At 56.2% G+C, this 11,851-nt stretch overlaps 3 protein-coding genes across 3 annotated transcripts; all 3 read right to left on the bottom strand.

The window, feature by feature from the left end:
- Window positions 1-268: 268 nt before the first annotated feature.
- LMH87_005931 (uncharacterized protein) lies at window positions 269-2,908 on the bottom strand (the record flags this gene model as incomplete). Its single annotated transcript, XM_056203738.1, has 1 exon — window positions 269-2,908. The coding sequence occupies one exon, from the start codon at window positions 2,906-2,908 to the stop codon at window positions 269-271; it is 2,640 nt and encodes an 879-aa protein (XP_056059165.1).
- Window positions 2,909-5,660: 2,752 nt separating this feature from the next.
- Window positions 5,661-7,585, bottom strand: LMH87_005930 (uncharacterized protein; the record flags this gene model as incomplete). Its single annotated transcript, XM_056203737.1, has 3 exons — window positions 5,661-5,816; window positions 5,877-7,362; window positions 7,437-7,585. 3 exons carry the CDS (start codon window positions 7,583-7,585, stop codon window positions 5,661-5,663), a joined length of 1,791 nt encoding a protein of 596 aa, XP_056059164.1.
- A 467-nt stretch (window positions 7,586-8,052) lies between these two features.
- Window positions 8,053-11,478, bottom strand: LMH87_005929 (uncharacterized protein; the record flags this gene model as incomplete). Its single annotated transcript, XM_056203736.1, has 1 exon — window positions 8,053-11,478. The coding sequence occupies one exon, from the start codon at window positions 11,476-11,478 to the stop codon at window positions 8,053-8,055; it is 3,426 nt and encodes a 1,141-aa protein (XP_056059163.1).
- Between the last annotated feature and the right edge of the window lie 373 nt (window positions 11,479-11,851).

Genomic DNA, 11,851 nt, shown 5'->3' with positions numbered 1-11,851 from the left:
CATGAATGAGCTAAATATGGATGAAACAACAGCCATCAGTGCTGTCTATTATGAGCTATTGCTAAAATGTGCTAATAAATAAAACTGGAAAATGGTATCTTGTGCGATTTTGGCTAATAATGACAAGTAGGAAATATGCGTCATGCAGTTTTTGATCCATACCAAACAAGGCAAGCGATGTTCGTATTGCTCTGTCGGTGACCCCTTCTCAATCTCCTTTTCTTTTTCGTATTCAACTGTTGCACCCACAGCAATCCTTGGAGGTGGTTCAGTCGAGGCGCGGGCGAATCCACCGCCCACGCTCCGTGTGCCACCACTTTTCCTTTTCCCTCTTGTCGGCCACGACGCCCTCGCGCCAGTTCCAGCTCCCGGTGCAGCCGCTGACGCTCCTGCCACCGCCGCCGCCGCTGTCGTCGTCGTCATCCACGAGGAGGGCCTCGCCCCCGGGCGCCGCGAGGTCGGGCACGTCGACGAGGCCGCCGGCCGCGTCGGACGAGCCCAGGTCGGGGTGCAGCCAGTAGTCGATGGGGCTGCCGACGGTGCCGACGAAGCCGCCGAGGCCGAACTCGTCGACCAGGTGGCCCTCCTCGGAGCGCACCTGCACCTGGAAGCGGAAGCGCGGCCGCGCGTCGTCGAGGCGGGCCTGCGCCGCGATACGAGCGGCGCGGAGATCGGTGCCGTGGGGCGGCGGGGCGGCCGCAAAGGAGGAGCTCGGCAGCGACGCCGCCGTCGCTGACTTGGGCAAGCCGCCGCCACCGCCGCCAAGCTTGCTCAGTCCCGCGAAACCGCCGCCGCCGCTGCCGGTGCTCGCGCCGCGACTGTGGCTGCTGCCGCAGCGCCCGCCGTTGGCCCAGATGCGGTCCGCCGACGAGGCAATGGCCTCGAGCGGGCGGCAGAGCTGCTGGAACAGGCCGTCGGGGTCGTTGGGCGCGCGGAGGGTGCGCAGCGCAGGGAACCCGCCGGCCGCGATGCTGCGCGCGAGGATGTCGTCTGCGTCGCTGGACCCGCCGCCGCGGCGGTGCTGCTGCCGCGCCACGACGTCCCAGTGCAGGCGCGTCACGGTGCGGCTGGCGAGGTACGGCATCATCCACAGCGCGAACGCGTCGTCGTCGCTGGGCATGAGCGGCGCAAAGTCCTGCACGAGGGCAAACGACGTCAGGCAGGGCAGGTGCGAGAGGAGCCGCGCAAGCGCGGGCAGCGACGTCAGCGGCGTGTGCCGCAGCTGCAGGCTGCGCAGGCACCGGCTGTTTGGGCGCGTCGCAAACGCCGACAGCCCGCGGGAGCTGATGCCCGGCACGTGCGAGAGCGTGAGGGAGCGCAGCGCGGGCAGCGCGAGGAGGGAGGCGTCGGCGAAGGCGTTGGCGGGCACGCAGCTCAGGTGCAGGTGCTGCAGCGACGGGAGGCAGGTGAGCGTGCGCTGGAGCAGCGTGGCGGGCGCGAGCGACGCGCCCGGCTGGCAGTGGACGGACAGGCTGGCGAGGGCGGCCCACGCGCGGTGGTGCCCGAGGAAGCGAGTCTCCTGCGCGGCGTCGAGGGGCGGCGGCAGCATGGACGCGAGCGCCGAGGAGAAGACGCTGCTGCTTCCGCACGACGAGGAGCCAGGGCGGGCCGGGTCGCGCGACGAGCCTCCTGCGCCGCCGCCGCCGCCAGACGAGGTGCTCGCGTCGGCTGCCGCGATGCGCCAGTTCATAGTCTTGAGCTTGGTCCGCGTGGACAGGGCGTGCGTGATGCGGCTAAACGCGTCATGATCATGCGTGGCCAGCGGGCCCGCGAGGACCTCCAGGTTCGGACAGGCCATGACGAGCGACGCCACGCGGTTCTCGTACACTTCTCTGGGGGACAGTCCTCCGGCGGCCTTGCTCGGCGTCGTCTCGCACGTCTCGCCGACGGGCGTCGGGAGGCGGAGCGAGCGGACCGTCGCCGCCAGACGGTGGTTGGATCGCAGCGTGCGTCGGAGGAGCGTCATGCGGCAGCCCTGTGCCATCTTGAAGCGCTTGCGGTGCGCGGCCGAGTCGTCGCCGAGAATCTGCACGTCCTGGTACAGCGACAGGCGGGCGGAGCGGGACCACGCCCGCGAGGCGAGGCTCAGGCTGCACAGGTCGCGCGTCCAGCACGTCGCGCAGCTGGTGGCGGTGCTCCGCGGGTCGAGGTGCAGCTCCTTGAGGCACTCGAGGATGACCTCGAGCACCTCGCCGGGCAGCGTGCCAAAGAGTTCGTCGGGAGCGCGGCCGAGGGACTGCTTCCGCTTGGCCCGCGGGACCGTGGACGTGGGCGAAGCAGCAGACGCTGGGGATTGGTACTGTGTTCGGTATTGCTGCTGTTGCTGGTACAGCTGCTGCTGCTGGGTTGTCGAGTACATGCCCTGCTGCTGCTGCTGCTGCGACGTCTCAGAGGACGATGATCGTGCCGACGCTGAGGAGCTGTCGCGCGCGTGCGATGTAGATATCTTGCGCGGACGGTTCAGGGCTTTTGGCTCCTGGCCTCTGCGGCTCATGATGGCGGTGGTTGTGGAAGACATGCTGGTTGACGTCGATTTAGATGTGCTGCTGCTCGGGGTCGTCTGCAGACCCGGGTACATGGGATAGGCCGCGATGGGCGGCGGCAGCGCAGTGTTGAGCGGCGGGAGCTGCGACCGCGTAACTGCAGTAGACGGCGACGGCGCTGTAAAGGAACGTCTTGGGATGACTCTCCCAAGAGGTGTATATTCAAGGGTAGGTTGGGGATGTAATGAAGACGACGACGACGACGACGTGCTGCCTCCTCTGGGAAAGGAGGAAGACGGCGAGGTTGTATTGTAATTATTGGTCGTGTTAGCGCCGGCGCTGGTGTACTCGAGGACCGGGGCGAGCTCTGGGATCGTCTCGAATGCTGGCGGGTGCATGGGCCTCACTGCCAGCGTCGGGCTCATTTTGCAGGCGCTGGGGTGGGCGGGCGGAAGCAGGGTTCAAAGTTGTAGTTTGCCGTCGACTAGGATAAATGGGTGGCAAGTGGCCAGCTGAGCAGCAAGCTTGGTAGAAAAGTGCTCCGTAAAGTGTGGTCCGAATGTGTGATTTCACCGAGATGTGGCTCCTCTGTTCCGGGGTTTCGACCTCTAATAACAAGAATCGAGGACTTGGGGTGGTCGAGGCGTCTTGTTGTTGATAGATTCGATGGGCTCCAATCTTTCTTTGCTGCGGTTGTCCTTGTCGTAGTAAAAGCCAAACTCTTGTAGATTGGTAATTGAACTAGAACTCGACTATAATAAAGAGAAAGAAGGAGAAGGAATTGAAAGGAAAAAAAGGCCAACAGTCTGTCTGTAGAGAACAAATACAGTCCTTCTCCCATGTAAAAGAAGACTTTGCCTACCTGCTACACGTGGTTGTGGTGGTTTGCGTCCAGTGATGAAAGGGGAAATTACTGCGTCGCAGGGGGGAGGAGGGTTGAAGGCCCGAGGGGGAAACCACTGGTTAAGAGGAGAATGAGGGATGTCTAATCGTTCAGCTAGCCAATGTACACGAATGAAAAAGGGCTACAATCTATAGGTTTCATTGCGTTCCTCGCGTGTGCCAAAAGAGAAGAGACGAGACAGTCGCCAGGGCAATTTGACACCTTTTCGCGGGGGAGAGGCGGGCGATGGTTGTGCGGGCGGCAAACTAACTGGAGGTTGGACGCCCCAAGCCCCTAAGAATAAACCATCGGACCAGAACGCGGGTAGAGTCACCGTAGAAAGTCAATTGAGTACCGGCAAACTAATAATTGGCAAACCTTGGCCCCAAGACACTTGCGCCTTTTACAAGACGGGCACCGCTGGTGGGTAACTCAACAGAACTGTCCAGTTCAGCTTTCTACTTGCCGTTCAATACATACCAGAGGCAGAGGCACGAGCGGTTTGTTTCCCACGCGGTCAAAGATCGGAGGGGTATATAATAGCGATGGGCGGTTTCATTATTCTCTGGGTATTGGTGGCTGAGATTCCAGCGGAACTGATGAGGGGGCGGCCGCTTCTTTCTCCTTTGTTTCCCCTGCTTTCATCTCCAGAGGGGGGGCAGTGACGTGGGATATGGAGCCGCCGGAGGGGTCATTAGATCAGACCAGGAATGGGCGGAATCGGTATTGGCAGTTTAGTCTTGCGCGCGAACCCTTGGGTTTTATTCCTGGACTAGGAGAGTTAGGCAAGATAGGGGCTGTGTCGAAAAGAGAGGGCCTCATGTCGTAGCTCAACTCAAGCTCATGTTGAGTTTTGACTTGTGCTTTTTCTTTAGAGTTGGTTTTCTTTACTTTACACTGCCTCATTCTTTTATTTTATTTCATTCAGTTGGGTTCCTTGCCCGCTTGGCTACTTGGCTGCCAGAGCCGATCTTTGCTTGGCAAATGCCCACGACAGGGGCTGCCTCACCCACAGACAAGGATGGCACAGATGGGCACAAATCCCAGGGTCCTGGTACCGGTAGTGATGGGCTTTAGAGCGCCACATAATCAGCCCGCGCAATTTATCTTGGCGCTTCAAAGCTTGCCATGACCAGAATACCATGTTTCTCGCACAGACATTGCGGTATGCAGCATTTCGATACGATGACGCTATGCGGCCAAGGATACTCGCTGCCAAAATCATGGCGTTAAAGGGAACCATGGGCAAAAGAAAAAAAGAAAAGAAAAGAAAAGAAAAGAAAAAAAAATGCACAAAAGGAGCAGCGGCCGTTGGTGTGCGAGCATGCTCTCCCGTCGCCAGGGAACGGGACGGCGCAGAGACATCAAGGGGCAGGGATTGCCTAATTGGGCGGCCGGGGGCAAGAGGATGTGCTGCAGCCGCAAATTCTGCATCTCGTAGCTCGGATCAAAGAAGATGCTTGGAAAGAACTAGCCAAGGCGACAATTGTGGACAATGAAGCCGGGTGCAATCAAGATACCCTCCAGAATACAGCGGCAACGGGCTCGGTTTTGGCCATCTCGACGAAGTAAACCGTGGCCGCCACCGTTGCCAGCTACAAGAGACAAAGGCTGACACTAATTTTTTTTTTGTTTGTCTTGTGTCTACTTTACGCCGACGAACCATTGAAGCTAAAATGGCAAACTATAGGCTAGCACAATCCAGTGCGTTGCTGCCCTTTGTGCAGAGGGCCAGATGGAGTCAACAGCAATTCTCCCTTGCGTCGTCTCCCCGGGCAAACGCCCTCGACTCCCAGTGTTTGCGCTGCCGTGTCTCAAAGCTGTTAAATATTCCGTCGCACCCCGGGTCGTTTTTTTGTCAGAGAAGATTGACAATAAAAAAAAGTCGATATATGTGTTTGGCATACCAGGTTTCCAAGGGGCTGAAACATTGCCACGCACAGCGACGGAAGCTGGTGCCGCTGCGACACCGTAGTTCTGTCAGCACGCAATAGCAGAACAGGGAACAGCAACAAGGAAAGTCAAAGTTAATTCATCATTTCTTCAGCTACGCTGAGAACCTATTGTTTGATCATATCCAGTCCGTTTTGGTCGGCTTATTCTTTCCTGCTGGGATATCGATGCCTGCAGCTGCAGAAAGCTGCCTTGCACTTTTCAAGTAAACAGTTGCAGCCAAAGCCTCTTCTCCTTCTTTTCCCTTTTACTCATTCTGCCCAATTTGCTCATTTTACGTAGTCTAATTTTGCACACATCACTTCTTCGCAATCATTCCCATCCCAATAAAATGCAGCCATTTAGTGGTGGAAGAGGCGGATGCTCTGCTCCACAAACGTGATGCCCAGCGATTCGGCAGTCTGGAAGACGGCAGAGTCGTTCTGGCTGCCGGTAGGAGCGGCAATATACTTGACGCCTGAGCGGGCAGCGCGGAAGACGTTGTCGATAAAGGGGAACTAGAAAAAAGTCCGAGTTAGTAAAGACGCTGAAACGACGTTAAAGGAGGGCCAACGTACGAAAGCGTCGCTGGAGACGGAAACACCAGTCAGCTGCTTCATCCAAGCCTCGCGCTCCTCCGCGGTAAACGCAGCAGGGACCTCCTCAAAGATGGCCTCGAAGGCCTCGCGCTCGGCGCCGTCCTTGGGGAGCTGGCCACTGACGAGCAGGTCGATGGCGTTGGACTTGTCGGGCCGCTTGGCGCCCTTCTTCCACTTGATGCCCAGCACGCGGCTGTGGAAGCGCATCCACCAGTTGTCAGCCTTGTCGCCGGCGAGGCGGGTGCAGTGGATGCGGGACTGCTGACCCGCGCCGAGGCCGATGACCTGGCCGTTGAAGGCGTAGCAGACCGAGTTGCTCTGCGTGTACTTGAGCGTGATGGTAGCGATGGCGAGGTCGCGCGCGGCGTTCTCGGGTAGCGGCGCGCCGTCCTTGGGGGTGAGGATCGAGTTGAAGCTTTTGGCGGCCGAAATCTCAACGTCGTTGCGGTGCTGCTGCAGGTTGATGCCGTAGACGGTGCGCGTCTCGGTCGGGCCTGGGTTGTAGTCGGGGTCAATCTGCAGGACGAGGTACTTGCCGCCCTTCTTCTTCTTGAGGAGCTCGAGCGCGGCGTCCTCGTAGCCGGGCGCGATGACGCCGTCGGAGACCTCCTTGGAGATGATGCTCGCAGTGGGCACGTCGACAATGTCGGAGAGGGCAATGACGTCGCCGAAGCTGCTCATGCGGTCGGCGCCGCGGGCGCGGGCGTAAGCCTGGGCCAGGCCGGACGTCTCGATGCCGGGAATGTCGGCGACCATGTAGACCTTGCGCTCGTCCTCGCTGAGGGGTAGACCGATGGCGGCGCCGGCCGGCGAGACGTGCTTGAAGCTGGCAGCCGCGGGCTTGCCGGTGGCGGCCTTGAGCTCCTTGACGAGAGGCCAGGCGTTGAGCGCGTCGAGCAGGTTAATGTAGCCGGGGGCGCCGCTCAGAGTCTTAAAGGGCAGCTTGCCGTCCGTCGTGAAGGCGGCGGCGGGCTTCTGATGCGGGTTGGCGCCGTAGCGGAGCGGCAGGTACTGGTCGCCGTTGCCGGCGTACTCTTTGCGGAAGAAGTCGGAGATGGCAGTGTCGTAGTCAGCCGTGTGCTCAAAGGCCTTGAGGGCGTAGCCGTTGCGGCTCGCCTCGGTGATTTCGCCCTGCTCGAGCTCCTTGAGGAAGCCGGCGTAGTCGTTGGGGTCCGAGAGGATGGTAACGCGCTTGTGGTTCTTGGCCGCGGCACGGATGAGCGTGACGCCGCCAATGTCGACCTCCTCGACGGCCTCGGGGATGCTGACGTTGACCTTGGCCACAGTCTCCTTGAAGGGGTACAGATTGCAGACAACATAGTCGACCTTGTTGATGTTCTGGTCGGCGAGGTCCTTTTCGTCCGACTCGAGGTCGCGTGCGAGAATACCGGCGTGGACAGAAGGGTGGAGGGTCTTGACACGACCGCCAAGCATTTCGGGAGCCTTGGTGATGGCAGAAACGTCCCTGTAATTTGTGTTAGCTTTTGAACGGCCGCCGTAAAGCTTCTTCGATAACTGCCAGGTGCCAAGAGGACATACTCGACGGGGAAGCCAGACTCGCGAATCATGCGCGAGGTGCCGCCAGAGGCGAGGATCCGGACATTCTGAGCAACCAGACCCTTGGCAAGATCCAGAAGGCCCGTCTTGTCGTAGACGGAGACAATCGCAATCTTTTGAGCACCGGCCATGATGAGGGTGATGATTTTCCTAGACTGGAGCTAAGAAAATAAAGGTAATTGCGCAACAGAGAGAGAAGCAAGAGAAGCGGCACGGGCGAGAGAAAATTTTGGCGGGGTAGATTTTATTTCGCAATCGCGGGGCACCAACATTTGGCCCGCGTCGCCGCTTGTGGAGGCCAGCCAACCCGACAATCTCCAGCTCGACTTCAAGCTGTGGGCCAACCGAAAAAACAGAGCCAAATCTATTCGTCCCTCAGTTCTGCTGGACGAAAAGACTAACGGTAATTATTAGCTAATGGCTAGATCGTGTGTAGCCCAACAGACAGCACGACTAGTCCCTTCCGCAACGGGTCTGACGCAAGAACCACAGTATTTCGTTTCTGTCTCGTCATAAATAATGCAAAACTCATACAAATTTGCGCGCATCAATAAGTTCATACAGCCATTCTCGCCATAATACATCACGTCTCATTTCTTCAGTCCGAATTCGAGTCTACTGTGAATCGTACACGTCGTGCGGGCCGCGACACCATAGTTTCTGTGTTGCCGACATCGGCCTTGAAAGACACTCGCGTGTCACTTTCGTCTCGTCTACGTTTGTGACCGCTCGCTGGCGGTGTCGCAGCTCGAAGCGCCAGTGCGGCCTGAGACGTAATAGGTTCGTATTTGATCAGGCCATCATCAGGGTCGGCTAGACGGCCGAATCCTTTGCGAAACACGTACAGAGGTGTCGCCAGCGGCGCCATCTGCGCAGCGTGACTGTCGCCGGCATCTCCAACAGGCACAATCTTGGCATTTCTGATCCAGTTGTTGATCGAGGTTACATCTAGAATTGACTTTGCTTTGCCATGCTCCGCCTGCGTCATGTGTTCTTTGCGATCCAGGATGACCTCATCGATGCTGTCTTTGAGCACGAGCGTCTCAACCGAGACCTCCCTGTGCTGACTGATGCGTCGCACTCGAGCAATGGCTTGGCTTTGTACTTGTGGATTCAGCACAGGGTTTATGAAATAAACCCGCGATGCTGCCCGCATGTCCAGGCCAAAGGCAGCTTGCGAAAGATCCATAAGCAGAACCCTGAACGTCTCGATGTGCTGAAATGTGTTCACGTATTGTGCCCTTCTCTCGACAGACAATCCTTTGGCGTAGATGAGGTGTTGGATTTGCAGCACATCTAGGATGCTAGCCAGGTACCAGGCAACATTTTCGTTTTCGTAGAAGATAATGATCTTTTCATCGTCTTGGTGCTTCACGATGCTATTAATTAAATATGAAAGCTTCGCGGATACCGTTGAGACGAGTTTCGTTTCAGCCAAGGCAGCCGAGAATGACGCACCGGCAAGCACTGGCGCAGGTTCTGCACCGTTGATTCCATGAGATCGAGTCTTCTTGGGGCTGTCGTCACCCAGCTTTGTGTTGCCAGCCAAGGTTTCTGATTTTTGACCCTTCTTCTTTGTTGTTCCGGTTAATTCTGCTTCGCTTTGAGCTTTTGCTCTTTCAAGCATGCCTTCTTGAATCAAGCCGCCGTTGAGTAAAGAATTGAGCTCCTCGGGATTGCCAGCAGTTTTATACAGCAATTTCTGTAGCGCGATAACCATGCTGGCAGATGTGCAGACGGGGTCATCTGTTTCCCCGTCCAACGACCAGTGCTTTCCAGCACCTCCAGGAAATCCGGTAACGCAGATTGGCATCTCATGGAACCGGTTACTCAACCCACGGAGCGTGCTTGTCAGCACGAGGTGACCAAAGTTGATTGCCGTTTTGAGAAGTTGTTCATCTTCCACACTCGTTTCAACCTTTTTCTTGTCCAAGAACTCTTCTGCTGTCTGTACAGATTTCGCGATCTCCTCGGCGCTGAAGAAGGATCCACCAAAGAAGCTCGATTGCTTTAGGTTGTGGACGATTTGCAGAAGACTCTTTCGTTGCTTGATGTGAAAGAAGTAATCTTGATCAGTCCGCTGCGACTGGACCGCGTTGAAAATAATCATCATGGCAAAAATGTTAAGCGATAACATATCCTGATAAGACCCATCAAGCAACACGATCTTTTCGTCCACCGGCGGCAGCTGGTCAAGTACCTCGTGTAGCTGATGGCGTACAATGAGCGAGTTGATTGTCAATTTGAGGCAATCCCAGCGCCCGGCCCGTCCAGGTCCATTTTTTGGTGGCACGAGATAATTTGTCCACTTTGCCAGAGTATCTTCAATCTCTAAAGCCGAATTGGCCCATGGACGTGCTTTCAGATACAGTGCTGCGATGGATCCCAACTTTTCGAGATCTTTCCGTTCTTGTTCCCTCGAGGATCGATCCACTAATGACGGGACATTCTTCTCCCCAGGAGAACCATTCACAGAGTTTTCGGTGCTATCGTTAGATGCTTGGTTACCAGTTCCGTATAGACCACGAGATGGTGTTCCAGTCACGATCCACCGCGAGCTGAATTGCAGCGCATCTAAACCTCGTAATAGGGAACTTTTAGAGTTCATTTTTGAATTGCCTAGAATATGGCCCTCGTCGACTATACAGCGTTTAAAGTGTATCGAAGCGAGGGGTGTCTCGGAAATGTTCTCAATCTTGAACAGCTTCTCAAAGCGTGATTGTGAGAACAGGAGAACGTCGTATGCTAGCAGCGCTTCAACTGCTGGAATGGCATCGTTCTTCGCCAGCACAAGGACCTCGAGGTCTTCCGTGTGCTTGCTAATCTCTTGCCTCCATTGTGAAAGCAAGTTGTTAGGAACAACGACCAAGCTGGTGCTGCTGAGGTAAATTTTCCTCTTCACGGGCACATAATTGCTTCCGACTCGCCCGCATCTTCTCGGTTCCGCACCAGGGAGGAGATAGGAACCATGATTGCGTTGGATCGCGGAAGCGATTGATGTTTTGTCGTAGTCCTTCTTTTTGGTGTATCCATAATAGCTTCTCCAGGGCTGCGAGTTTCGAGTCGCGCACGATGCTGCCATGTCCATCAGAGACCCGACAGATTTCCGCGTCGGCGTCGCGGACGACCAGAAGAACTCGGGCGCTTCAGCAGGGAAGCTTCGCGTGGCTAACAGAAGCGCAAGGCACATGATTGTTTTCCCCGTTCCCATCTCTTCGGCTAGAATTCCTCCGGACACGCCATCATAATGTCTCGCGTCTCTAAAGACGCCTCCTGCGAAGGGATCCAAATACCAAGAATGGCCATCTCGGTCGTGTAAATGTAGAAGTCGTGGATCAAGTACCTGGCCGGGATACATTTCTTTCTGTATCATAAGTGCTATTGATCGTTTTTGGTACGGAAGCAGCTCGGATTTGAGACCAGCTATTTTGCCTTTTAGAACGTCTGCTGCGACTTTCTTGAGGAACGGGTCGGTAATGACAGAGTTGTCTGGCGCTGGCGAAGGAATATTATTGAACAGTTCCAGTAACGAGGTTTCGTCTCTGTCCGTTGACTTGAGCACAAAAGGACTCCTCCTGAAAGGATGAGGAGCTTCGACTCCTGACCAAGCTCGAGCAGAGCAATCGACTTGTCCCAGAATGCGGCCGCGAGCCTTGAATAGGCTCCCTTGACTCCGGCTAACAGAGCCTCTCAGGACATCATCAGCAAGGATGTAAACTCTCAAAACTGCCGTGTCATCAAATTCAGGGAAGATTCTAAATTCGAGTTGCACCCAACGGGCCTGAAACAGCGGCGCGCACGCCTTTGCGGCAGCGGACCTAAGCAAGGCCTCTTGGAGCAACGAGTCGTGGTCCACGTTTCGCGCCGCATCAAGTGGTTTGCCTGTGGTTGCCTTCTCTTGGCACACAAAAGATTTCCAGGTAGAGTCGTTGATCTGCCATACCGCATCCTCCACGTCGATGTCAGATCTTGAGACGCCGATGCAGCCAACAGGGATATAATGGGGCGAACGAGGTGGTGACATGATGTCGATGCTAGATCAGGCCGCCAGTAGGTGTAGAGTGCTCATGGAGACGAGAGGCAATTTGTGTCGGATGGCTCATTATAGCTAGTTGAATTTCGGATGTCAACCTCAACTCATTTGCATACTCAGATGATCATCGACATCAGGATGAAAGGATCGGGGATAAGAGCAGGCAGGCAGCAGCCCCACAGTGCAGTGCAGGGATTAGCTCAGCACTTTGTGGTGCGCCTTTTCACAAGGCGTCCGCGCCACTGCTTTTAGCACTGTTAATATTGTCATGGTCCACGAGTTTTAGATTTAAAATGCGTTCTTGGAACTAAAGTTTTTCAATTTTTCAATAGATTGGCTTGTCCCAGTCCAGGTAGACTTCAAG

The sequence above is a fragment of the Akanthomyces muscarius genome, chromosome 1 (assembly GCF_028009165.1).
Source record: "Akanthomyces muscarius strain Ve6 chromosome 1, whole genome shotgun sequence".
Classification (NCBI taxonomy): domain Eukaryota; kingdom Fungi; phylum Ascomycota; class Sordariomycetes; order Hypocreales; family Cordycipitaceae; genus Akanthomyces; species Akanthomyces muscarius.
This window is presented reverse-complemented; position numbering and strand designations above follow the sequence as displayed.